The 20,901-nt window shown below is 51.8% G+C and overlaps 1 protein-coding gene across 1 annotated transcript; it reads left to right on the top strand.

Annotated features, from left to right (window-relative positions):
* Window positions 1–5,606: 5,606 nt before the first annotated feature.
* On the top strand, window positions 5,607–6,227 carry LOC147412428 (olfactory receptor 14J1-like). The gene has a single exon (XM_086481417.1). The coding sequence runs from the start codon at window positions 5,607–5,609 to the stop codon at window positions 6,225–6,227; it is 621 nt and encodes a 206-aa protein (XP_086337543.1).
* Window positions 6,228–20,901: the final 14,674 nt, after the last annotated feature.

Here is a 20,901-nt window from a genome sequence, read left to right as displayed (position 1 = left end):
GTTTTGAATATCTCCAGAGAAGGAGACTCCACCACTGCCCTGGGCAGCCTGTTCCAATGCTCTGCCATCCTCAATGTAAACGAGTTTTTCTTCATGTTGAGGCGGAACTTCCTGTGCTAAAGTTTGTGCCCGTTGCCTCTTGTCCTGTCGCTAGACACCACTGAGGAAAGCCTGGCTCCATCCTCTTGACACCCACCCTTTACATATTTATAAATGTTGATAAGCTCCCCTCTCAGTCTTCTCCAGGCTAAAGAGCCCCAGGTCTCTCAGCCTTTCCTCACAAGAGAGATGCTCCAGTCTCCTCATCATCTTAGTAGCCCTCCATTGGACACTCTCCACTAGTTCCATGTCCCTCTTGAACTGGAGGGCCCAGAATTGGATACAGCACTCCAGTTGTGGCCTCACCATGGCAGAGTAGAGGGGGAAGAGAACCTCCCTCCACCTGCTGGCCACACACTTCTTCACGCACCCCAGGATAACACTGGCCTTTTTGGCCACAAGGGCACATGACTGGCTTATGGTTAACTTGCTGTCCACCACAGCTCCCAGGTCCTTTTCTGCAGAGCTGCTTTCCAAGACATCGAACCCCGCCTGTACTGGTGCATGGGATTATTCTTCCCCAGGTCCAGGACCCTATATTTACCCTTATTGAATGTCATTATGTTCCTCCCCGCCCACCTCTCCAGCCTGTCCAGGTCTCACTGAACGACAGCACAGCCTTCTGGTTTGTCAGCCATTCCTCCCAGTTTAGTATCAACAGCAAGTTTTAGTTGTATATTTTAGCAAGTACTGCAGCAGGTATCACCTAACTGAACGTTTCAAAAATCTAGGCAAGTGCAACAATCAGAATCATGGAATCGTGTTTCTTGAGCACCTCCAGGGATGGTGGCTCCACCACTTCCTGTCCAGCCTGTTCCAATGTTTCACAACTCTTTCAGTAAAGAAGCGTTACTTCATGTCCAACCTAAACTTCCCCTGGCGCAACTTGAGGTCATTTGCTCTTGTCCTACCACTATTTCCTAGGGAGAAGAGAGTGACCCCAACCTCACTACAACCTCCTCTCAGGTAGTTGTAGAGAGCGATGAGGTCTGCCCTCAGCCTCCTTTTCTCCAGACTAAAGAACCCCCGTTCCCTCAGCTGCTCCTCATAAGATCTCTTCTACAGACCCTTCACCAGCTTCGTTGCCCTTCTCTGAACACACTCCAGCACCTCAGTGTCTTTCTTGCAGTGAGGGGCCCAAAACTGCACACAGCATTCGAGGTGCGGCCTCACAAGTGCTGAGCACAGGGGCACAAACACCTCCCTATTCCTGGTGGACACACCATTGCTGATACAGACCAGGATGCTGTTGGCCTTCTTGGCCACCTGGGCACACTGCCGGCTCATGTTCAGCTGCCTGTCATGCAGCACCCCCAGGGCCTTTTCTGCCAGGCAGCTTTCAAGCCACTCATCCCCAAGCCTATAGTGCTGCTTGGGGTTGTTGTGCCCCAGGTGCAGGACTTGGGCTCTTGGCCTTGTTGAACCTCATACAATTGGCCTCAGCCTATCGATCCAACCTTGCCATATCCATCTGCAGAGCCCTCCTGCTCTCAAGGAGATCAAACTCCCACTCAATTTAGTGCCATCTGCAAACTCACTGAGGCAACACTCAATCCCTTCATCCAGATCATTGATAAAGATGTTAAGATCGGCCCCAACACTGAGCCCTGGGGGACACTGCTTGTGACCAGTCACCATCTGGATTGAACTCCATTCACCACTAACCCTGTGCTCGGCCATCGAGCCAGTTACCTTGACCCAACTTGAGCCAGTTGTCATGATCAGTAACTCCACGCAACACACCTTTCCTGTCCTGCGTAACCACCATAAAAATCGGAACTGAAGTTATGGATGACATGAACTTAGTGGACACTTCACAGACAATTTCTTAGACATTTGAGAGGGGTGGTCCATAGGTAAAGCAATGATACCTGTCTGTAAACAGCAGGATTGAATGGGGGTGGTTGTATATGAAGGTATTTTGGTTAGTGTGGGACCTGACTATGACAGAAATGGGATGGAATAATGTGGGGAGATTGGACTGGGCCTGGCTGGGCTGGACTTCCTTCTTTTGTGAAAGCTCCTGTGGTGCTATGTCTCAGATTTGTGACTAAAACAATGCTGAGAACACACGAATGTTCTAGCTGATACTGAAAAGTGTTTGAAAAGCCTCAAGGCCATCTCTGTTTTGACTGTGCCCCACTAGGGAATAGAGGGGTGAGGGTGCAAGAGGTTGAAGACAGACACAAGCAGGCCAATGACCCCAAATCACCATCTTAAATGTTCTTGCTTTTACTCTACATTTCCTCTTCCCCTGTCGCACCGAGTTTGGGGGAGGGATGTAAGCAAGCTGCAGGGTGGTGCCTAACATCTAGTGGGGGTTAAACCACAATGTTTACAAATCAAGAAAGGCTGGTTAGGAATGGAAAAGTCCAGGGTGAGAAGGTAGATTGGAGGATGAGGAGAAAAGGGAAGAAGGCAAAGATCAGGGTTTCAAGAGAGCAGATTTTGGCCTGCTGAGGGACCACCTTGGAAAAATCCCATGGGCTACAGCTATCAGAGAAGACAAGTGCAGAGAGGTGTTTATGATCAAGGATCTCCTCTTCACAATCCAGAATGGTCCACCTTGACATGCTGAAGGTCACATTAAGGTGGCAGGAGGCTGGCACGGCTGAGAAAGGAGCTGCTGGCTAAAACCAAGCATGAAGGGGAAGCCCAGAAAAGGTGGCGGCTGGCTGCCTTCCGGCCTCCTTGGTTCAGTGATTCTGGGAGAATAGTGACACTCCAGAGCTCTTGGCAGCACTGCCCTCTTGCCAGGAGCTCCCTTCATCCCAGGCAGGCAAAGGCAAGGTCACTCTGATGTTGAGTAAACCTGGGGGTGTTCCATGAAGGCTACAGGTCCTGACCTCCAGCCTCTGGGAAGGGAGAACAGATCCCTCAGGCGTTGCTCAGGCCTCTCCTGGGGACAGTCTGATCTGTACGGTGCAATGGCAAGCGCAGGTGTGGGACACTGTAGGACATCCTGTGGTGGAGACGCTCAAGGGCTCTGGCAAAATAAAAAGCCCCCAAGAGAGCTGAGGTCTTTATCCCCTTGGCTAGGGCTGTTGTCTCAGCCCCCAAGGCCTACCAGAAGACCCCTTTACCTTACGGCACCAGCACCTCAGTGCCTCCTCAGCCCACCCAGGACAACCCCAGAAGCAGAGGACCTTGGCCCTGCCCTTGGCACTGCACATCCCCACATCACCCTGCCCCAGGAAGAACCCTGAGGAATGGGTGAGGGACAGGGTCTGCCTTGCAGGGCCTGAGGATTCAGGGCTTTCTTTTGGTTTCCTAAAGAACACCAAGGTTTACTCAGGATCAGAGCCACCTTCACCTTGCCTTTGTCTACTTGTCCTCACTGCCTCCAGTTTTCTCCTTCAACCAGCCATCAGGGAGACTTTGTCAGTAATGTCCCTCAGTGGAACCCATTAGTTCTCCAGGAAAGTTTGGAGTTTGCATCTGACTTTGACTCCTTAAGAGGTTTCCTCAGCCTTCCCTCAGTGTCTGAGTTTCACGGACTAAGCACTAAAACCACCAGAGATATCATGTAAAGATCTTGAGCTGCTTCTCTGGTGCTGATCTGGGCTGGGCTCCTGGGACAGAGAGAGATCCTAGCAAGCAGGCAGAGCTGCAGGGAGACAGCTCTGCCCAGCAGCAGCTGCTCTGCCAAGCGCAGCAGGGCTGAGGGGGCTGCCTGTGGGCACCAAGGAGAAAGGAGCGGGGCAGAGAGAGGTTGAAGGCAGGGGAGAGTGGGAGGATGGGTGAGAGCTCACTGGAGGAGAACTCTTCCCAGCCTCTGACACAGTAAGTCTCTGGGTGCAGGGAAATGTGTCGGTGGTTCCTTGCAGGATCTCCTGAATGTGTCCAACCTCTGGGATCTGTCTGTGATGGAGAAGAGGAAGCCGGGCTGCAGAGCAGGGCTTCCCTAGTGCAGTGTGAGAGGGACAGGGCATGACGGCTGCCTTCTGGTGGGGATGGCTGTGGGGTGTGAAGCCCAGTGGGGGTGGCTTGAAGATGTGAAGGTGGGTGTGCAGCCAGGGGTGCCCAGGGCTCTCCTTCCAAGCAGTGTCTCTTCACCTCATGTGGCTGTTACCTTGGGCAGGGAATCTGTCATCAGCCAGGATCAGCACTCAGCCTGCCCAGGTATCTCCTCATGCAGCTATGGGGAGAAGCTGCGGGTGGAAGGACAGATCCCCAGTAAAGATGCATCTCTCCTGACACATAAACCTTTTCCTTCTGCAGAGAAAAAGGACTGAGAGTAACTGGCCTGCGATGTCACCAATGTGGAGGTGCTGTGTTCTGCTGTGTAAGGAGAAGGCTTTCCTGAGTGCCCGCTGTCTTCCTCTGCTGTTTCACATTCAGAGAAGGATCAGGGTATTTCCCTGCAATTCTTCCTGCTCTTTTTCTTGCTTGTGGAAGTTCTGGGTTGTCGGGAGAGTGTAACGTATCACAGATACATTTGAGACACTGTTCCTGGCTGCCTCTGGGCAATTCAGTGTGTGGGACTTGGAATCAAGTTAAGGCTCCATTTAGGAGATGCTGGGCACTGTCTTTTGTGCACCTGACCATCTCCCTGGGATGATGAGTTTGAAGTGACTTTCGCCTGTGCTGGGGGCAATTCAGCAGGGGAGGGTGGGAACCTAGTGACAGCCCCATTCTCCCCCACAGGCACGCTGCTGTTATGTCTGGAGAGAGCCTGGAGATGGAAAATGGGGGGGAGAAAGGTTCTGTGTTGGCCGTGAGTGATTCCGACCCAGACTTTGCTGTTCAGGAGAGCAGAGTTGGAAGGGCTGGGTCCCTCCCTGGGCTCTTCCCTCTCAGACACAGCTGGTCTGGGTGCTGACTCCATCGCACTGCAATAAATAGGGACAATTTTCACACAGTCACTGAGGCAAATACCTCTCACTGGACTGAAGGCACCCATTGCCAGGAACACCTACCGAATGCACAGGCTGTTTGACACCACTGCAATAGCACAGGTCTGACTTCTCTGGAGCCCGTGGGCAGAGCCCCTGCTCGTCAATCCTGAACTCACAAAAAGGTACTGACTGAAGGTCTTCTAAAAAAAAGTAGCCATTGCGGGGATTATCAGTGAGAAACGGCATAAGACTGGCTCAGAGAAATCTGTCCTCACTTGTCAATGTCTTCTCATCTTTCAACAGTTCACCATTCCTGCAGTGAAAATGTCGAATGCCAGCTCCATCACCCAGTTCCTCCTCCTGGCATTCGTAGACACACGGGAGCTGCAGCTGTTGACCTTCGGACTCTTCCTTGGCATCTACCTGGCTGCCCTCTTGGGCAACGGACTTATAATCACCACCATAGCCTGTGACCCCCACCTCCACACCCCCATGTACTTCTTCCTCCTCAACCTCTCCATCGTCGACCTGGGCTCCCTCTCCACCACTCTCCCCAAAGCCATGGTCACTTGCCTCTGGAATACCAGGGCCATCTCCTACTCAGGATGTGTTACCCAGTGTTTTCTATTTGTCCTCTTGATTTCAGCAGAGTTTTATCTTCTCACAGTCATGGCCTATGACCGCTACGTTGCCATCTGCAAACCCCTGCACTATGGGACCCTCCTGGGCAGCAGAGCTTGTGTCCACATGGCAGCAGCTGCCTGGGGCAGTGGGTTTCTCTATGCTGTGCTGCACACGGCCAATACATTTTCACTGCCCCTCTGCCGAGGCAATGCTGTGGACCAGTTCTTCTGTGAAATCCCCCAGATCCTCAAGCTCTCCTGCTCAGATGACTATCTAAGAGAGGTTGGGTTGCTTGTGGTTACTGTAATTTTTTCTTTTCTTTGTTTCGTGTTCATCGTGCTGTCCTACGTGGGGATCTTCATGGCCGTGCTTAGGATCCCCTCGGAGCAGGGACGCCACAAAGCCTTTTCCACCTGCCTCCCTCACCTGGCCGTGGTCTCCCTTTTTGTCAGCACTGCCATGTTTGCCTACCTGAAGCCCCCCTCCATCTCCTCCACATCGCTGTACCTGGTGATGGCAGTTCTGTATTCAGTGGTACCTCCAGTAGTGAACCCCCTCATCTACAGCATGAGGAACCAGGAGCTCAAGGATGCCCTGAGGAAACTGATGACTGGTTGCTTTGCAGAAGCATCAATGAACTGCCCATCTTCCCCTGCATATCATTAATAAAAGAACCCATTACAGGGCCAGCCTCTTTCGTAGGTTGTTTGGTTTCTTTGGTTTTATCTTTTCTTGGTTGTATTAAGGCTGTCCATAAACCCTCCCTATATTTTTATTTTTCATCGTATTTCTATGTCAGTGTCTGCCTGCCTTGTGTGACCCAGAGACTTTGTGTAAATAAGGAGCTGTGCTCTCCACGTGTTTAATCCAAATAAAGGACCCTGCACCGACTTGCTTGTCTGAGTTAATTTCTCCAAGATCTTCTGTGGAGCTGCGGGGGCAGTGTCTGTGTACTGAAGGGGAGGGGGCACTAGTTACCCTGAGCTGGGTCTGCCTCTCAACCTCACCAGTATGGCCCTGGCTACCACAGCCCACTTGCTCTGCAGAGCAGCACCACCAGTTCAGGGGCTGTGGGAGCCTGGGGAGGGGGTGCAGGAATGGCCATCTGGGTCAACATAGATGAGCTCTGTAGGGAAAAGTCTCTGTGGGGAGATGGGATGTCCAAGGAGAAGTGCAGGGCACCATTTGTGTGTGCAGGGGGGACATGGAAGAAGAAACTCTTTGGTGTGGGTGGCAGCTCGGGTCAGGCTGCCCTTTCTCTGGGGCAAAAGGACCTTCCTGAGGATCCCCAAGGCCAGTTGTTTCTTGCTGTCCTGGGGAGCAAGTTTGGCATATGGGGCTGCAAGGTGCCCGGTGTGGGGATCTCCTCAGCATGCCGGCTGGATGAACGTTCTCAGTGGCCTCCGTTCCCTGCTGTGGGACCAATCCCAGCAGGGCTGCTTTGCTTGTGGGGACAGGGCAGGAAGGTGCCAATATTCAGAGTAGCTCAAGTGTGTGACTGTGCAGGGTAGGGGGCACACAGCAGTGACCTGCACAACCAAGCTCCTGTGAGAGACCCGCAGAGCAGAGTCTGGCTGTGCCTGTGCTCCCTGCACACCCCAGAGGAGCTGTCCCAGGGCCATCCTCACAGAGCGGCCAGTAACAATCACCATGTCCAGCACTGGCCTCTCACCCCGGCTCACAGAGGTTGCTTGTTCCTCCACAGAGGGACACCAAAGGACTGGGTCAGGAGTCCATGTTCGCATTGTACAGAGCAGACATAAGCATGCCCATCGTGTATGTGTAGGGAGGTCATCCTGAGCAAGCATAAGGGCCATCAGCTATTCTTAGGGGTGCCATGAAGGCCTGTGAGACAGACAGTGTCTTGAGGTCACTTCTCATTGAGAGTAACTTCCCCTGGGAAACACCTGAATGCAGCCCTGGGATGGGCTTCCTTGAACCAAGATCAGAAGTAGCGCCCTGGCCTGCAAAGGTGCTTTTGAGACAACTGCTGTCTGAGTATGGGATAGTGGATGAAAGGCCATGTGGCTTGTAAAGGTGCTTGTGTTGTCCTATTTCCATGGAGATGTGAGTGGGCGGGAGGAGGCAGCTGGGTTGTGCAGGAGCTTGTGATGTCACTTGTGGCTGAGGAGCTCTTAAGATTCCTTCAGTTGTCAACAAGCTGCTTGTGGTTTCACATGATCCCAAGCAGGGTACAGGCCCAGAGGTGTCCCCTGGCATGTGCATCTCCTTGTAATGACCGTGGTGGCACTGTAGCTATTAGGGTAGGAGCAAGCTCATGGTTTATGCAGGTGCCTGTAACGTCCTAGGTGGCTGAGCCCTGTCTCCTGCCAGGTTCCGGCCTGGCTGATGTGAATAGCTCCCGTCAGGAGGCTCTTCCTGCCCAGGGCTGTGGATGGAGCACAGACAGATTCAGATTTTGAGAAAGCCTTGCTGATCTGGGGCAAAGCCATGGCAGCTCCCCTCCCCTCTCCTCCTTTCTATCCTTTCCCTTTTTTCCACCCTGTCTTCCCCCCCTGAGCAGGCTCAGACATCAGGCGTGGATCTGTGTTCTACATCAACTCGTGTTTTGAACACCTCCACCACCTCCCTGGGCAGCCTGTTCCAACGTTTGATCACTCTTTCAGTAAAGAAATTTTTCCTCATGTCCAATCTAGAACTTCCCCTGGTGCAACTTGAGGCCATTTCCTCTTGTCCTATTGCTCGTTACTTGGGAGAAGAGACTGATCCCCACCTCACCACAACCTCATCTCAGTTGTAGAGAGCGATGAGGTCTGCCCTCAGCCTCCTCTTCTCCAGACTAAACAACTCCAGTTCCCTCAGCCACTCCTCGTAAGAGCTGTTCTCCAGGACGTTCACCACCTTTGTTGCCGATCCCTGGAGACACTCCAGCACCTCAGTGTCTTTCTTGGAGTAAGGGCCCAAAACTGTACACAGCAGTAGAGGTCCCACCAGTGCTGAATACTGGGACACGATCACCTCCCTACCCCTGGTGGCCACACCATTGCTGATACAGACCAAGATACTGTTGGCCTTCTTGACCACCTGGGCACACTACCGGCTCATGTTCAGCCGCCTGTCGACCAGCACCCCCAGGACATTTTCTGCCAGGCAGCTTCCCAGCCACTCATCTCCAAGCCTGTAGCGTTGCGTGGGGTTGTTGTGCCTCAGGTGTAGGACCCAGCACTTGGCCTTGTTGAACCTCATACAATTGGCCTCAGCCTATCGATCCAACCTTGCCATATCCATCTGCAGAGCCTTCCTGCTCTCAAGGAGATCAAACTCCCACTCAATTTAGCGCCATCTGCAAACTCACTGAGGCAACACTCAATCCCTTCATCCAGATCATTGATAAAGATGTTAAGATCGGCCCCAACACTGAGCCCTGGGGGACACTGCTTGTGACCAGTCACCATCTGGATTGAATTTCATTCACCACACCTGTCCGTATTCTGCTGTTCAGACAGTTTTTAACCCAGTGTAGAGTGGACCAGTCTAGGCCATGAGCCACCAGCTTTCCTAGGAGAATGCTGTGGGAGACGGTGTCAAAGGCTTTACTCAAGTCCAGATAGACAACATCCACAGCCTTTCCCTTATCAACTACTTGGGCTCCCTGGTCATAGAAGGAGATCATGTTGGTCAAGCAGAACCTGCCCTTCAAGAACCCCTGTAGACTGGGCCTTATCCTCTGGTTGTCCTGCACATGCCATGTGAGTTCCATAATCTTCCCCGGTACCGAGGTCAGGTCGACAGGCCTGTAGTTCCCCAGAACCTCCTTCCGGCCCTTCTTGGAGATGGGTGTCACATTGGCAAGCCTCCAGTCATCCGGGACCTCCGCTATTGTCCAGGACTGGTGATAATGATGGGTAGTGCTTCGGACAGCTCCTCCGCCAGCTCCCTCAGTCCTCTTGGGCAGATCCCATCTGGCCCCATAGACTTGTGAATGTCCAGGTGGCAAAGCAGGGCATTAACTACTTTCTTCTGAATTACAGGGCATGTATTCTGCTCTTGGTCCCTATCTTCCAGCTCAAGGGGTTGATTACCTTGCAGATTGCTTGTCTGACTATTAAAGACTGAGGCAAAGAAGGCATTAAGTACTTCAGCCTTTTCCTCATCCTTGGAGGCAAAGTTCCCCCCCACATCCAATAGAGGATGGAGATTCTCCTAGGCTCTCTTTCTGTTGTTATTGTATTTGCAAAAACATTTGTTGTTGTCTCTCATGACTGTGGCCAGCTTGAGTTCTAGTTGAGGCCTATTTGGGGTTTTACCCCTCTAATTTTCCCTCTGCATGACTGAACAATATCCCTGTCCTCTTCTCGAGTTGTCTTCCCTTTCTACCAAAAGTGGTAAACTCTCCTTTTCTCCCTGAGTTCCAGCAAAATCTCCCTGTTCAGCCAGACCGGTCATCTTTCCCACCGGTTCATCTTCCAGCACACGGGGACAGCCTGCTCCTGTGTTTTTAACAGTTGCTCCTTGAAGAATGTCCAGCCTTCCTGGACCCCGTTGCCCTTCAGGACTGTCTCCCAAGGGACTCTCTCGACCAGTGACCTGAACAGCCCAAAGTCAGCCCTCTGGAAGTCCATGGCAGTGATTTTGCTGCCCCCCCCCCCCCTTATTTCACCAAGAATCGAGAACTCTATCATTTCATGGTTGCTAAGCCTAAGACAGCCTCTGACTACCACATCTCCCACCAGTCCTTCTCTGTTCGTAAACAGTAGGTCAAGCGAGGCACCTCCCCGTTAGGCTCCCTTACCGGCTGTGTCAGGAAGTTACCTCCCACACACTCCAGGAGCCTTCCAGTCTGTTTCTGCCCTGCTGTGTTTTATTTCCAGCAGACATCTGGTAAGTTGAACTCTCCCACAAGAACATGGCCTAGCGATTGTGAGACTTCTCCCAGTCACTTGTAGAATGCTTCATCTGCCTCTTCATCCTGGTTGGGTGATCTACCCCAGCAGGATATCTGCCTCCTCTGGCTTCTCCCTCATGCTTACCCATGGAGAGTCGTTTGACCATCTCACTCAGCACTCTTGGGTGGATCCCTTCTAGTCTCTAGACTTGTGGATGTGCAGGTGGCAAAGCAGGTCTTTAATATATTCCTCCAGAATTACAGTGATGGTCAATCATAGGACAAGGGGCAATGGGTGCAAGCTGGATATTAGGAAGTTTCACATTAACATAACGAAAAACTTTTTCACTGTGAGGGAGACAGAGCACTGGAACAGGCTGCCCAGGGAGGTTGTGGAGTCTCCTTCCTGGAGACATCCAAAACCCAACTGGGTATGTTCCTGTGTGACCAACTGTAATTGGTCCTGCTTTGGCAGGGGGGTTGTACTAGGTGATCTTTCAGGGTCCCTCCCAACCCCTAACATTCTGTGATTCTGTGATTCTGTGATCAAGGATAATGAGAGCTACAACCAGTTCTTAAATACAACACACCTTCCCCACCACCACCCCTCTGGTCTTGACGGGCTCAGCTCTCTTCCCACCCCCCCCCAGCAGTGCAGGGGGGTGGCAGGGAATGGGGGTTGCAGTCAGTCTGGCACAAGATGTTTCCACTGCTCCTTCATCCTCAGAGAGAGAGCTCCTCGTGGCCCACCCCTACCCCACCGTGGGGTCCCTTTCATGGCAGACATTCCTCCACCAACTGCTGCAACGTCAGTCCTTTCCCGTGGGGCCGCAGCTCGCCATGAATCACCCCAGCGTGGGTCCCTCCCGGGGCTGCCGCCCTCCCAGTGACGGGCTGCTCCAGTGCAGCTGGAGTCATGGTCTGCTTCAGGCCCAGTCCCCACTCCGGCCTGGGCTCCTCCACAGGCTGCAGGCCAACCTCTGGGCCAACGCTGGTCTCCATGCTCAGCAGGGGCTCAGCCCGCCACCCCACCACAGGCTGCAGGGGAATCTTTGCCCAGGCACACCTCCCCCTCTCCTTCCTCACTGACCTGAGTGTCCACATGGTTGTCTCTAACCTGCTCACCAAAACAAACAGACAAAACAAAGAGAGCAATCAAACGCTTCTTTCACTCTTAAATAGTTACTTGCAGAGGCGCCATTGGTCTGGCCTTTGCTAGAGGAGTGTCCAAAATTGGAGCTGGGGGAGCTTCTCCAAGCCTCTTAAAGGAGCCATCTCTGTAGCCCTCTTCCCCGCTACTAAAATCACACCAAAACCCTGCCAGACATCAAACTACCACACCTCGTGAAACCCCACCTGGAATACTGCATCCAGTTCTGGAGCCCCCAACAGAAGAAAGACACGGATGAGCTGGAGCGAGTCCAGAGGAGGGCTACCAAGATGGTCAGAGGGTTGGAACAGCGTTCCTATGCGGACAGGCTGAGAGAGTTGGACTTGTTCAGCCTGGGAAAGAGAAGGCTCTGGGGAGACATTTGATACCTTCCAGTACCAAAACGGGGCCTGCAAGAAGGCTGGGAAGGAACTTTTTACAAGGGTCTGCAGTGGTAGGACGAGGGGTAATGGTTAGAAGTTGGGAAAGGGCAGATTTACACTAGGTACAAGGAAGAAGCTGTTCACCCTGAGGGTGGTGAGGCACTGGAACAGGATCCCTGATGAAGGTGATGATGCTCCATCTCTGGCAGTGTTCAAGACCAGGTTGGACGGAACCTTGAGCAACCTAGTCTAGTGGGGGGTGTCTCTGTCATGGCAGGATGGTTGAAACTAGGTGAAATTTGAGGTCCCTTGGAACCCAAACTATTGCATGATTCTATGATCTATGTTTCCATCATTGACTAGTGCAAAGTCATTGGGCTTGAGCAACTTGTGTTTCTCTTCAATGTAGATCCATCTGTTACTTTTGGGAGAACAGAGGTGTCCTTATCTTGATTGAAGACTTGTTCTTCTCAGGAAGGGGAGGTGATAAGTCTTGGGTCTCGATATAATGATGCAGCAATTACATGCTAAGAGTGTTCCTGTCTCCTAACGCCTGTGCAATCTGGTGTGGAATTGTGGCAGCAGAGGAGAGAAGTTGATGGTGAGGAGATTCTGAGAGATGCCCTGAGGCAGCCAGTCCCTGGGTGTCAGGGTGTTTGGGCAGGTGCCTCGGGTGGTTATCACCTCGCAGTGCCTGTGCTTTGAAGCCTGTAATAGCAGGTAATCTGGCTACACGGACACACTATCTAGCAGAAGGGTGCCTTACCTACCCCAGTGAAACCCAGCAGCTCCTGTGGCTGTACTGGGGCTTGGCCTGTGTCTATCGGTTCAGTGCTATCAGAAGAGCCTGGCTGAGATATGGACCCAAGCCACCACTGAGGATGCCATGACTATGACATGGACATAACACTGGAGGACACCATGGTTGGGATGGGAACCCAAACCACACCTGAGGGCACCTGGGATGAGATAGGAACCCAAGCCCAAACTCACTAGAGGAATCACCCCAGCAGTAAAGAAGCAGCACTAGACACAGAGGTGGACAGGTCTGTACCATCTATTAGTAAGGCAGGAGAACAAGTTGAAGTATGAAGCTGTTCTTTGGCATGGATATAGAAGGAAGAATTGATAAAAATCACCAAAATAGACCAAAACTACGAGGTCACTGAACTTGAGAGACCTTGGAGAAATGCAGCAATATAACAGGTGCCAGAGAGGCAAGCAGAGCGGTGCCTGGCTGCTCCACTGCTGGAATGGTGGGGCCACCAGTCAGGAGTTAGAGGGTGAGGTAGTTCAACAGCTGGAGTCGCTCACCAGGGGCAAGGGAAGTGACAGAGAAATCCCTGAGGAACATCAACACAACAAGCAAGTAGACCAGGTACAACAATGGAAGTGGCTGAGGTGGACCTAGACTGGGAACACAACAGAACTAGTCATAACTTGGTGGAATCCTGTAGGGTCAGGACATCTAGGGAGAGCTTCAATGTCCAGATGGGCTTGAGATGGAGGGGTGCACTTGACCACTGAAGCTATTGCAGGTGTTATTCAGGAGTGTGACACACGCATCATAGTCAAGTGAGCCAAGTGAGCAAAGCCTCTGTGGTGTGAAGGATGGTGGCTGCGATATCAATCCAGAGAGGCCTCACAGATGGGTTATATCACACTGCCACGAACCTGCCCAGGCAAGCCCCATGTGCTTACTGTGGTGGAAGTGACAACCAGATGGTTGGCAACATGCCCCATGACCCAAACCACCCCCCAAAACACCATCCTGGGCCTTGAAAAGCAAGTGCTGTGGCACCCCAGAAAGACCTGAGGCAGACAGTAGGATTCCTTTCCGAAACACTCTCAGAAGCCCCTGGGCCAGGGAACGTGGCAATGATTGGGTGTGCCACATCCCCTGTTACACATCAGCCTCCGGAATGATTGACCAAGAGAAGGGACTGTTAAGGACAAGAGTGAGAGCAAAGTGGGCTGGAAAATACAAGCGGTGGTCTGCAGCCTGCGCAGAAGGCACCTGCCTAGTTAGTACCAGAGGATCGACTGACCGACCTGGCCCTTCCCAAACAAAAACCTGCCTATTGTAGAAGGAGGTAAGTACCCAGAGTGCATGTAGAGAACTGTTTTGGAAAGACAGCATGGGTGGCTCCTTCCTCAGGAAAAGGCCAGCCTGATTGTGGGATTGTTTTTGCTCAAGGACGAGGGTACACTGCATTGCTGTCTGGAAAATCTGACGTGTACCTGCAGTAGATTTAACCCTGGTGGAAAATAACTCATGACTTGTGTTGTATATTTTAGGAAGTACTGCAGGAGATATCACCTAAATGGACCTTTCAAAAAGCTGGCAAAGTGCAGCAATGACCCAACCTGAGCTGGGTTCATGACCAGTTACACCGCACAAAACACTCTCTTGTCCTGAGTAACCACAATACTAAATGGAACCAGAGTCATGAAATACATGAACTGAGTGGACAATTTATGGAAACTTTTATGGATATTTGAGAGGGGTGACCCATAGATAAGGCAATGATAGCTGTCTGTCTATCACATGATGGGAAGGGGTGGTGGCAGGTGAGGTGCTTTTGCACAGTGTGGGACCTGACTATGACAGAAATGGGATGGAATAAGGGGTGGAGATTGGACTGGGCCTGGCTGGGCTGGAGTTACTTTCCTTCAGGGAAGCTCTCATGGTGCTGTGTTTGATTTGTGACCAAAACAATACGGAGAACACACAAATGTTGTAGCTGTTGCTCAAGAATGTTTGCACAGCATCAAGGCCTGCTCTGTTTCTGACTGCGCACATGCAGAGAACAGACTGGGAGGGTGAGGGTGCAAGACATAGGGAGAGGACACAACCAGGCATTACCACAGATGACCATCTAACCCCCAACTTTTCTTGCTTTTACTCTTCCTTTTCTTTTCCCTCGTCATAGTGAGGTTAGAGGAGAGAGGTGAGCAAGCTGCAGGGTAGTGACTAATTTCTTGATGGGGCTAACCCACAACATTTCCAAACAAGGAAGAACTGATTAGGAATGGAAAAGTCCAGGGTGAGAAGTTAGAGCTGAGGATCCAGAGAAAAGTGAAGAAGGCAAAGACAGAACAGACTTTGGCCTGCTGAGGTGCCTCCTTGGAAGAATCCCAAGGTCTACAGCCCTGCAGAGAAGACAGGTGCAGAGAGCTGTTTGATGCTCAAAGATCTTCTCTTCATGATCCAGAATGGTCCGCTTTGACATATTCGAGGTCACAAAAAAGTAGCAGGAGGCTGGCATGGCTGAGAAAGGAGCTCCTGGCTAAAACCAAGCATAAAGGGGAAGTCCATAAAAGGTGGCAGCTGGCTGCCTTCCAGCCTCCTTGGTTCTCTGATTCTGGGAAGAGAGGGACACTGCAGAGCTCTTGGCAGCACTGCCCTCTTGCCAGGAGCTCCCTTCGTCCCAGGAAGGCAAAGGCAAGGTCAAGGTGGCTCTGATGCTGAGGAAACCTGGGGGTGTTCCATGAAGGCTACAGGTCCTGACCTCCAGCCTCTGGGAAGGGAGAACATGTCCCTCAGGTCTTGCTGTGGCCTCTCCTGGGGACAGTCTGATCTGCACGGTGCAATGGCAAGCGCAGGTGTGGGACACTGTAGGACATCCTGTGGTGGAGATGGTCAAGGGCTCTGGCAAGACAAAAACCCCCTGTCACAGCTTGAGGCTGGGCTAGCTACTAACAAATGACAGACGCTCTCTATTAACCCATCTCTCCTCTCAAAAGGGAAATGGAGAGAGGACAAGGGAGAGAGACTTGGTGGTTTGGAAAAGAAAAGTGAAACAGCTTTAATGAAACAATAACATTAAAAGAAAAGAAAATAATAAGAAGAAGCAAATAATGAAATACATACAATATGTACAAATTCATACAAAACCGATACCGAATCCAACTCCCCCCAGCCTGATGACGATACGTCACCACCATACTTCAGGGCTGGCACTGGGGCAGTCCCAGGCTGGACACGGCAGCAGACAGGGATGGGACGCAGGAGCTGGACTCAGGCACTGGATTCATGGACACACAGGTCAGAATCGACGACAGAAGAACAGACAGAGTCCTCCTCAGATGTCGGCCATCGAAGAAGAGAGATTTGGACCCTCGTGATCTTTCAGCTGAATATGACATCTATGGGATGTAATACTCTGTGAGTCAGGTTTGGGTCACCTGTCCAGTTCGCTCCTCCCTGCAGGTGCGACCATTTTCATGCTTGCAACCATTTTAACTCCTGACACCCCAACACGCAGTACAAGATTTAGCAGTGACCTTGGTCGCTACAAGAACAACTATAAGCCAGGGCCTCTCTGCATCCCATTCCTTGGTATGAACTATAAACATCAGACCTTGTCACTGCTGGGAGCAGTCACTGTTTGGAAAAACATGCTGCTGTTTCAGAAATTGACATTGGTTAGAGGAGACTTAACTGAAAAGTTAAATTATTAAAATAAGATTAGTTCTGGTTTAGCCCAAACCAGGACAGCCCCCAGGAGAGCCGAGGTCTTTCTCCCCTCGGCTAGGGCTGTTGTCTCACCCCCCAAGGCCTACCAGAACACATTTTAACTGTACAGCACCAGCACGTCAGTGCCTCCTCAGCCCACCCAGGACAAACCCAGAAGCAGAGGATCTTGGCCCTGCCCTTGGCACTGCACATCCCCACATCACCCTGCCCCAGGAAGAACCCCGAGGAATGGGTGAGGGACAGGGTCTGCCTTGCAGGGGCTGGGGGTCAGGGCTTGGTCTTTTGGCTTGACAAGAGAAATCAAGGTTTACTCAGGATCAGAGACACCTTCACCATGCTTTTGTCTACTTGTCCTCACTGCCTCCAGGTTTCTCCTTTAACCAGCCCCCAGGGAGGCTTTGTCAGTAACGTTCCTCAGTGGAACCCATTAGTGCTCCAAGAAACTTTGGAGTTTGCATCTGACTTTGACTCCTCCAGAGGTTTCCTCATCTTCCTCTCAGTCTCTGTGATCCATGAACTTCACACTAAACCACCGGAGAGATAATTGAAAAGTTCTTGGGCTGTTGCTGTGCTGCTGATCTGGGCTGGGCTCCTGGGACAGAGAGAGCTCCTAGCAAGCAGGCAGAGCTGCAGGGAGACAGCTCTGCCCAGCAGCAGCTGCTCTGCCAAGCGCAGCAGGGCTGAGGGGGCTGCCTGTGGGCACCAAGGAGTAAGGAGCGGGCCAGAGAGAGGTTGAAGGCAGAGGAGAGTGGGAGGATGGCTGAGAGCTCACTGGAGGAGAACTCTTCCCAGCCTCTGACACAGTAAGTCTCTGGGTGCAGGGCGATGTGGTGGTGGCTCCTTGCAGGATCTCCTGAATGTGTCCAACCTCTGGGATCTGTCTGTGATGGAGAAGAGGAAGATGGGCTGCAGAGCAGGGCTTCCCTAGTGCAGTGTGAGAGGGACAGGGCATGACGGCTGCCTTCTGGTGGGGATGGCTGTGGGGTGTGAAGCCCGGTAGGGATGGCTTGAGGGTGTGAAGGTGGGTGTGTAGGTAGGGGTGCCCAGGGCTGTCCTTCCAAGCAGGGTGTCTTCAACCCAGGGGGCTGTTTGCTGTGGCAGGAACTCTGTCACCAACCAGCATCAGCACTCAGACTGCCCAGGGAGCTCCTCATGGAGCTGTGGGGAGAAGCTGTGGGTGGAAGGACAGATCCCCTGCAAAAGTGCATCTCTCCTGACATATAAACCTCTTCCTAGTGCAGAGAAAAGGGACTGAGAGCAACCGGCCTGGGATGTCACCAACATGGAGGTGCTGTGCTCTGCTGTGTAAGGAGAAGGCTTTCCTGAGTGCCAGCTGTCTTCCTCTTCTGGTCCCCATTTGCAGAAGTATCAGGGTATTGCTCTGCACTTTTTTCTCCTTTTCCTGCTGCTGCTTATTTGCTTGTAGAAGCTCTGGGGTTAGGGGGAGTATAAGGTAACTCAGATCCACTTGAAACACTGATCATGGGGGACTATGGGCAATGCAGCGTGTATGACAAGGAAATGAGGTGACTCTCCCTTCAGGAGACACTGGGAGCCTCTTTCGGGGACCTGAGCATCTCCATGGGTTGAAGATGGGAACATAGCGACAGCCCCATTCTCCCCCACAGGTATGCTGCTGTTAGCGTGTTTGGAGAGAGCCAATGGAAAATGGGTGTAAGGAAGGTTCTGTGTCGGCCATGAATGATTCCAACCTAGACTTTGCTGTTCAAAAGAGCAGAGTTGGAAGGGCTGGGTCCCTCCCTGGGCTCTTCCCTCTCAGACACAGCTGGTCTGGGTGCTGACTCCAGCGCACTGCAATAAATAGGGACAATTGTCACACGGTCACTGAGGCAAATGCCTGTCACTCGACTGAAGCATCCATTGCCAGAAACACCTACTGAATGCAAGGGTTCTTTGAAACAACTGCAATAGCACAGGTCTGACTTCTCTGGAGCCCATGGGCAGAGCCCTTGCTAATCAATCCTGGCCTCACAAAAAAGAACAGACCGAAGTTCCCCCCTCAAAAAAAAAGCCATTGTATCTGTGAGAAATGACGTAAGACTGGCTCAGAGAAATTTGCCCTCACTTGTCAATGTCTTCTCCTCTTTCAACAGTCTCCTATTCCTGCATTGAAATAATGTCCAATGGCAGCTCCATCGCAGAGTTCCTTCTCTTGGCTTTTGCAGACACATGGGAGCTGCAGCTCTTGACCTTCGGGCTCTTCCTGGGCATCTACCTGGCTGCCCTCCTGGGCAACGGACTCATCATCACTGCTATAGCGTTTGACCACCACCTCCACACCCCCATGTACTTCTTCCTCTTCAACCTCTCCCTCCTTGACCTGGGATCCATCTCCACCACTCTCCCCAAAGCCATGGCCAATTCCCTCTGGAACACCAGGGCCATCTCCTACACGGGGTGTGTTACACAGGATTTTCTCTTTGTCTTTTTTATACCAGCAGAGCATTTTCTTCTCACCGTCATGGCCTACGACCGCTACGTGGCCATCTGCAAACCCCTGCACTACGGGACCCTCCTGGGCAGCAGAGCTTGTGTCCACATGGCAGCAGCTGCTTGGGGCACTGCTTTTCCCTATGCTGTGCTGCACACGGCCAATACATTTTCACTGTCCCTCTGCCAAGGCAATGCTGTGGACCAATTCTTCTGTGAAATCCCCCAGATCCTCGAGCTCTCCTGCTCAGACACCTACCTCAGGGAGGCTGGGGTACTTGTGGTTGGTGTCTGTTTAGGCTTTGTTTGTTTTGTGTTCATTGTGGTGTCCTATGTGCAGATTCTCAGGGCCGTGCTGAGGATCCCCTCGGAGCAGGGACGCCACAAAGCCTTTTCCACCTGGATCCCTCACCTGGCCGTGGTCTCCCTGTTTCTTAGTACAGTCATGTTTGCCTACCTGAAGCCCCCCTCCATCTCCTCTCCATCTCTGGACCTGGTGATGACAGTTCTGTACTCGGTGGTGCCTCCAGCAGTGAACCCCCTCATCTACAGCATGAGGAACCAGGAGCTCAAGGATGCTGTTAAGAATTTATTTCCTTGCACGTTTTCCAATAGTGAAATAATTACTACCTCTCTTTGCAAGTGATTCACGAAGTATCTGTTCCAGACTGCCTTGGCTTTTTTTTGGTTATGTTTGGTTATTTGGTGTTGGATTTTGTTGGTTGTTTGATTTTTGTTTTGGGGATTCTCTTTGTTGTCATTGTTATTATTATTGTTGTTATTATTATTATTGCTGTTGTTGTCATTCATGGTTATAAGTTTAATCACACAAATGTTTGCATTTGTGTCACTTCATCTGAGGCCTGGAGCTACTTTGGGTCACCTGGTGCCTTTATAAAAGTGGGTCTGACACTGGCTCAGAGTCGCCTCTTTCGCAGCAGCTCAGTAATAAAAGTAGATTTTCTCAGTGCAGTGCTTTCAGGCTGGGCTCTTTCTCCAAAGCAGCCTGAGGAGCTGCACCTCTGAAGTTTCTCTTCCTCCATGGTATTGGGAATAAAAAGCTCCAGATTCACAGCATTTTAGAGACATAGGATCGGACTTAGGAGTCACCAGTGGGTGTCTGGTGACATGTAAGGTGGTGAGTGTAATTGAGGGATGTACCCAGGTCTTTCCCACAGGAGACACTAAAGTCACCCATCCTCTAGGAGGGGAATGTGGAACTTCTGGGAGAGCTGGGCAGTATTGCAGGGACAGCATGTTCCTGGGGATGTGTGGAGATGGAAGAGGGCTGCAAAGATGGGGTTTGAGGCTGAGAGTCTAGGGTATGTGCAGACCTCCTCTGGACACTCTCCAGTGCCTCCTCCCTTGTCTACAGCAGGAGTTCCCAGAGAGGGACACACCAGACCAGGCGTGGCCACACCATACCTCACTGGAGGGGGATGAAAACTTAAGATGTCTGGGTGGCCACACGCCCCTAATGCATCCCCCTGTGCAGCTGGCCTTGTTCATGGTGAGTACTCACTGCTGTTTGTATGGTGTCCCTCGTGGTGCCCAGGCCATTCTCCCCTGGGTCACTGATCAGCCAGTCATGTCCCAGCTGGCCCTGATTTATGGGCTTATTCTTCCCCACCATTGCCACTTCTCCTTATAATACTTCAGAGGTTCCTGTTGGCTGAATCACAGAGCTCCTGAAGGTCTGCCTGAAGCTCCACTTGGTCAGCACTTAATGTTTGTGTGCAGGTGGCTCACCCTGGATGTGGAGAGCCATCCCCACAAGATGACAGCATAAGGAGTTGCAAGACACTACAGACAAGAAGAGGAGTTACTAGTTTGTACTGGGTAAGGTCAGAATCAGCACGACAATGATCTGAGGAACGCTCTATGAGGGCACAAAGGAAGCAAACTGGGCCAGAGGGGAAAGAACAGAGCTGGGCTGTTTGTAGAGGGATCTGTATGAGGATGATGAAAGGGAAGAACCTGGGAGTGGGAAAGAGGAAAAAGGAAACGCGAAGTTTCCGCTCAGGATGTGA

This window comes from Leptosomus discolor, unplaced genomic scaffold (assembly GCF_034619465.1).
Source record: "Leptosomus discolor isolate bLepDis1 unplaced genomic scaffold, bLepDis1.hap2 HAP2_SCAFFOLD_41, whole genome shotgun sequence".
NCBI lineage: Eukaryota > Metazoa > Chordata > Aves > Leptosomiformes > Leptosomidae > Leptosomus > Leptosomus discolor.
This window is presented reverse-complemented; position numbering and strand designations above follow the sequence as displayed.

Bases quoted from the DNA above. Each gene is read 5' to 3' on its own strand.
- LOC147412428 (XM_086481417.1), top strand. From the start codon at position 5,607: ATGGCCTATGACCGCTACGTTGCCATCTGCAAACCCCTGCACTATGGG.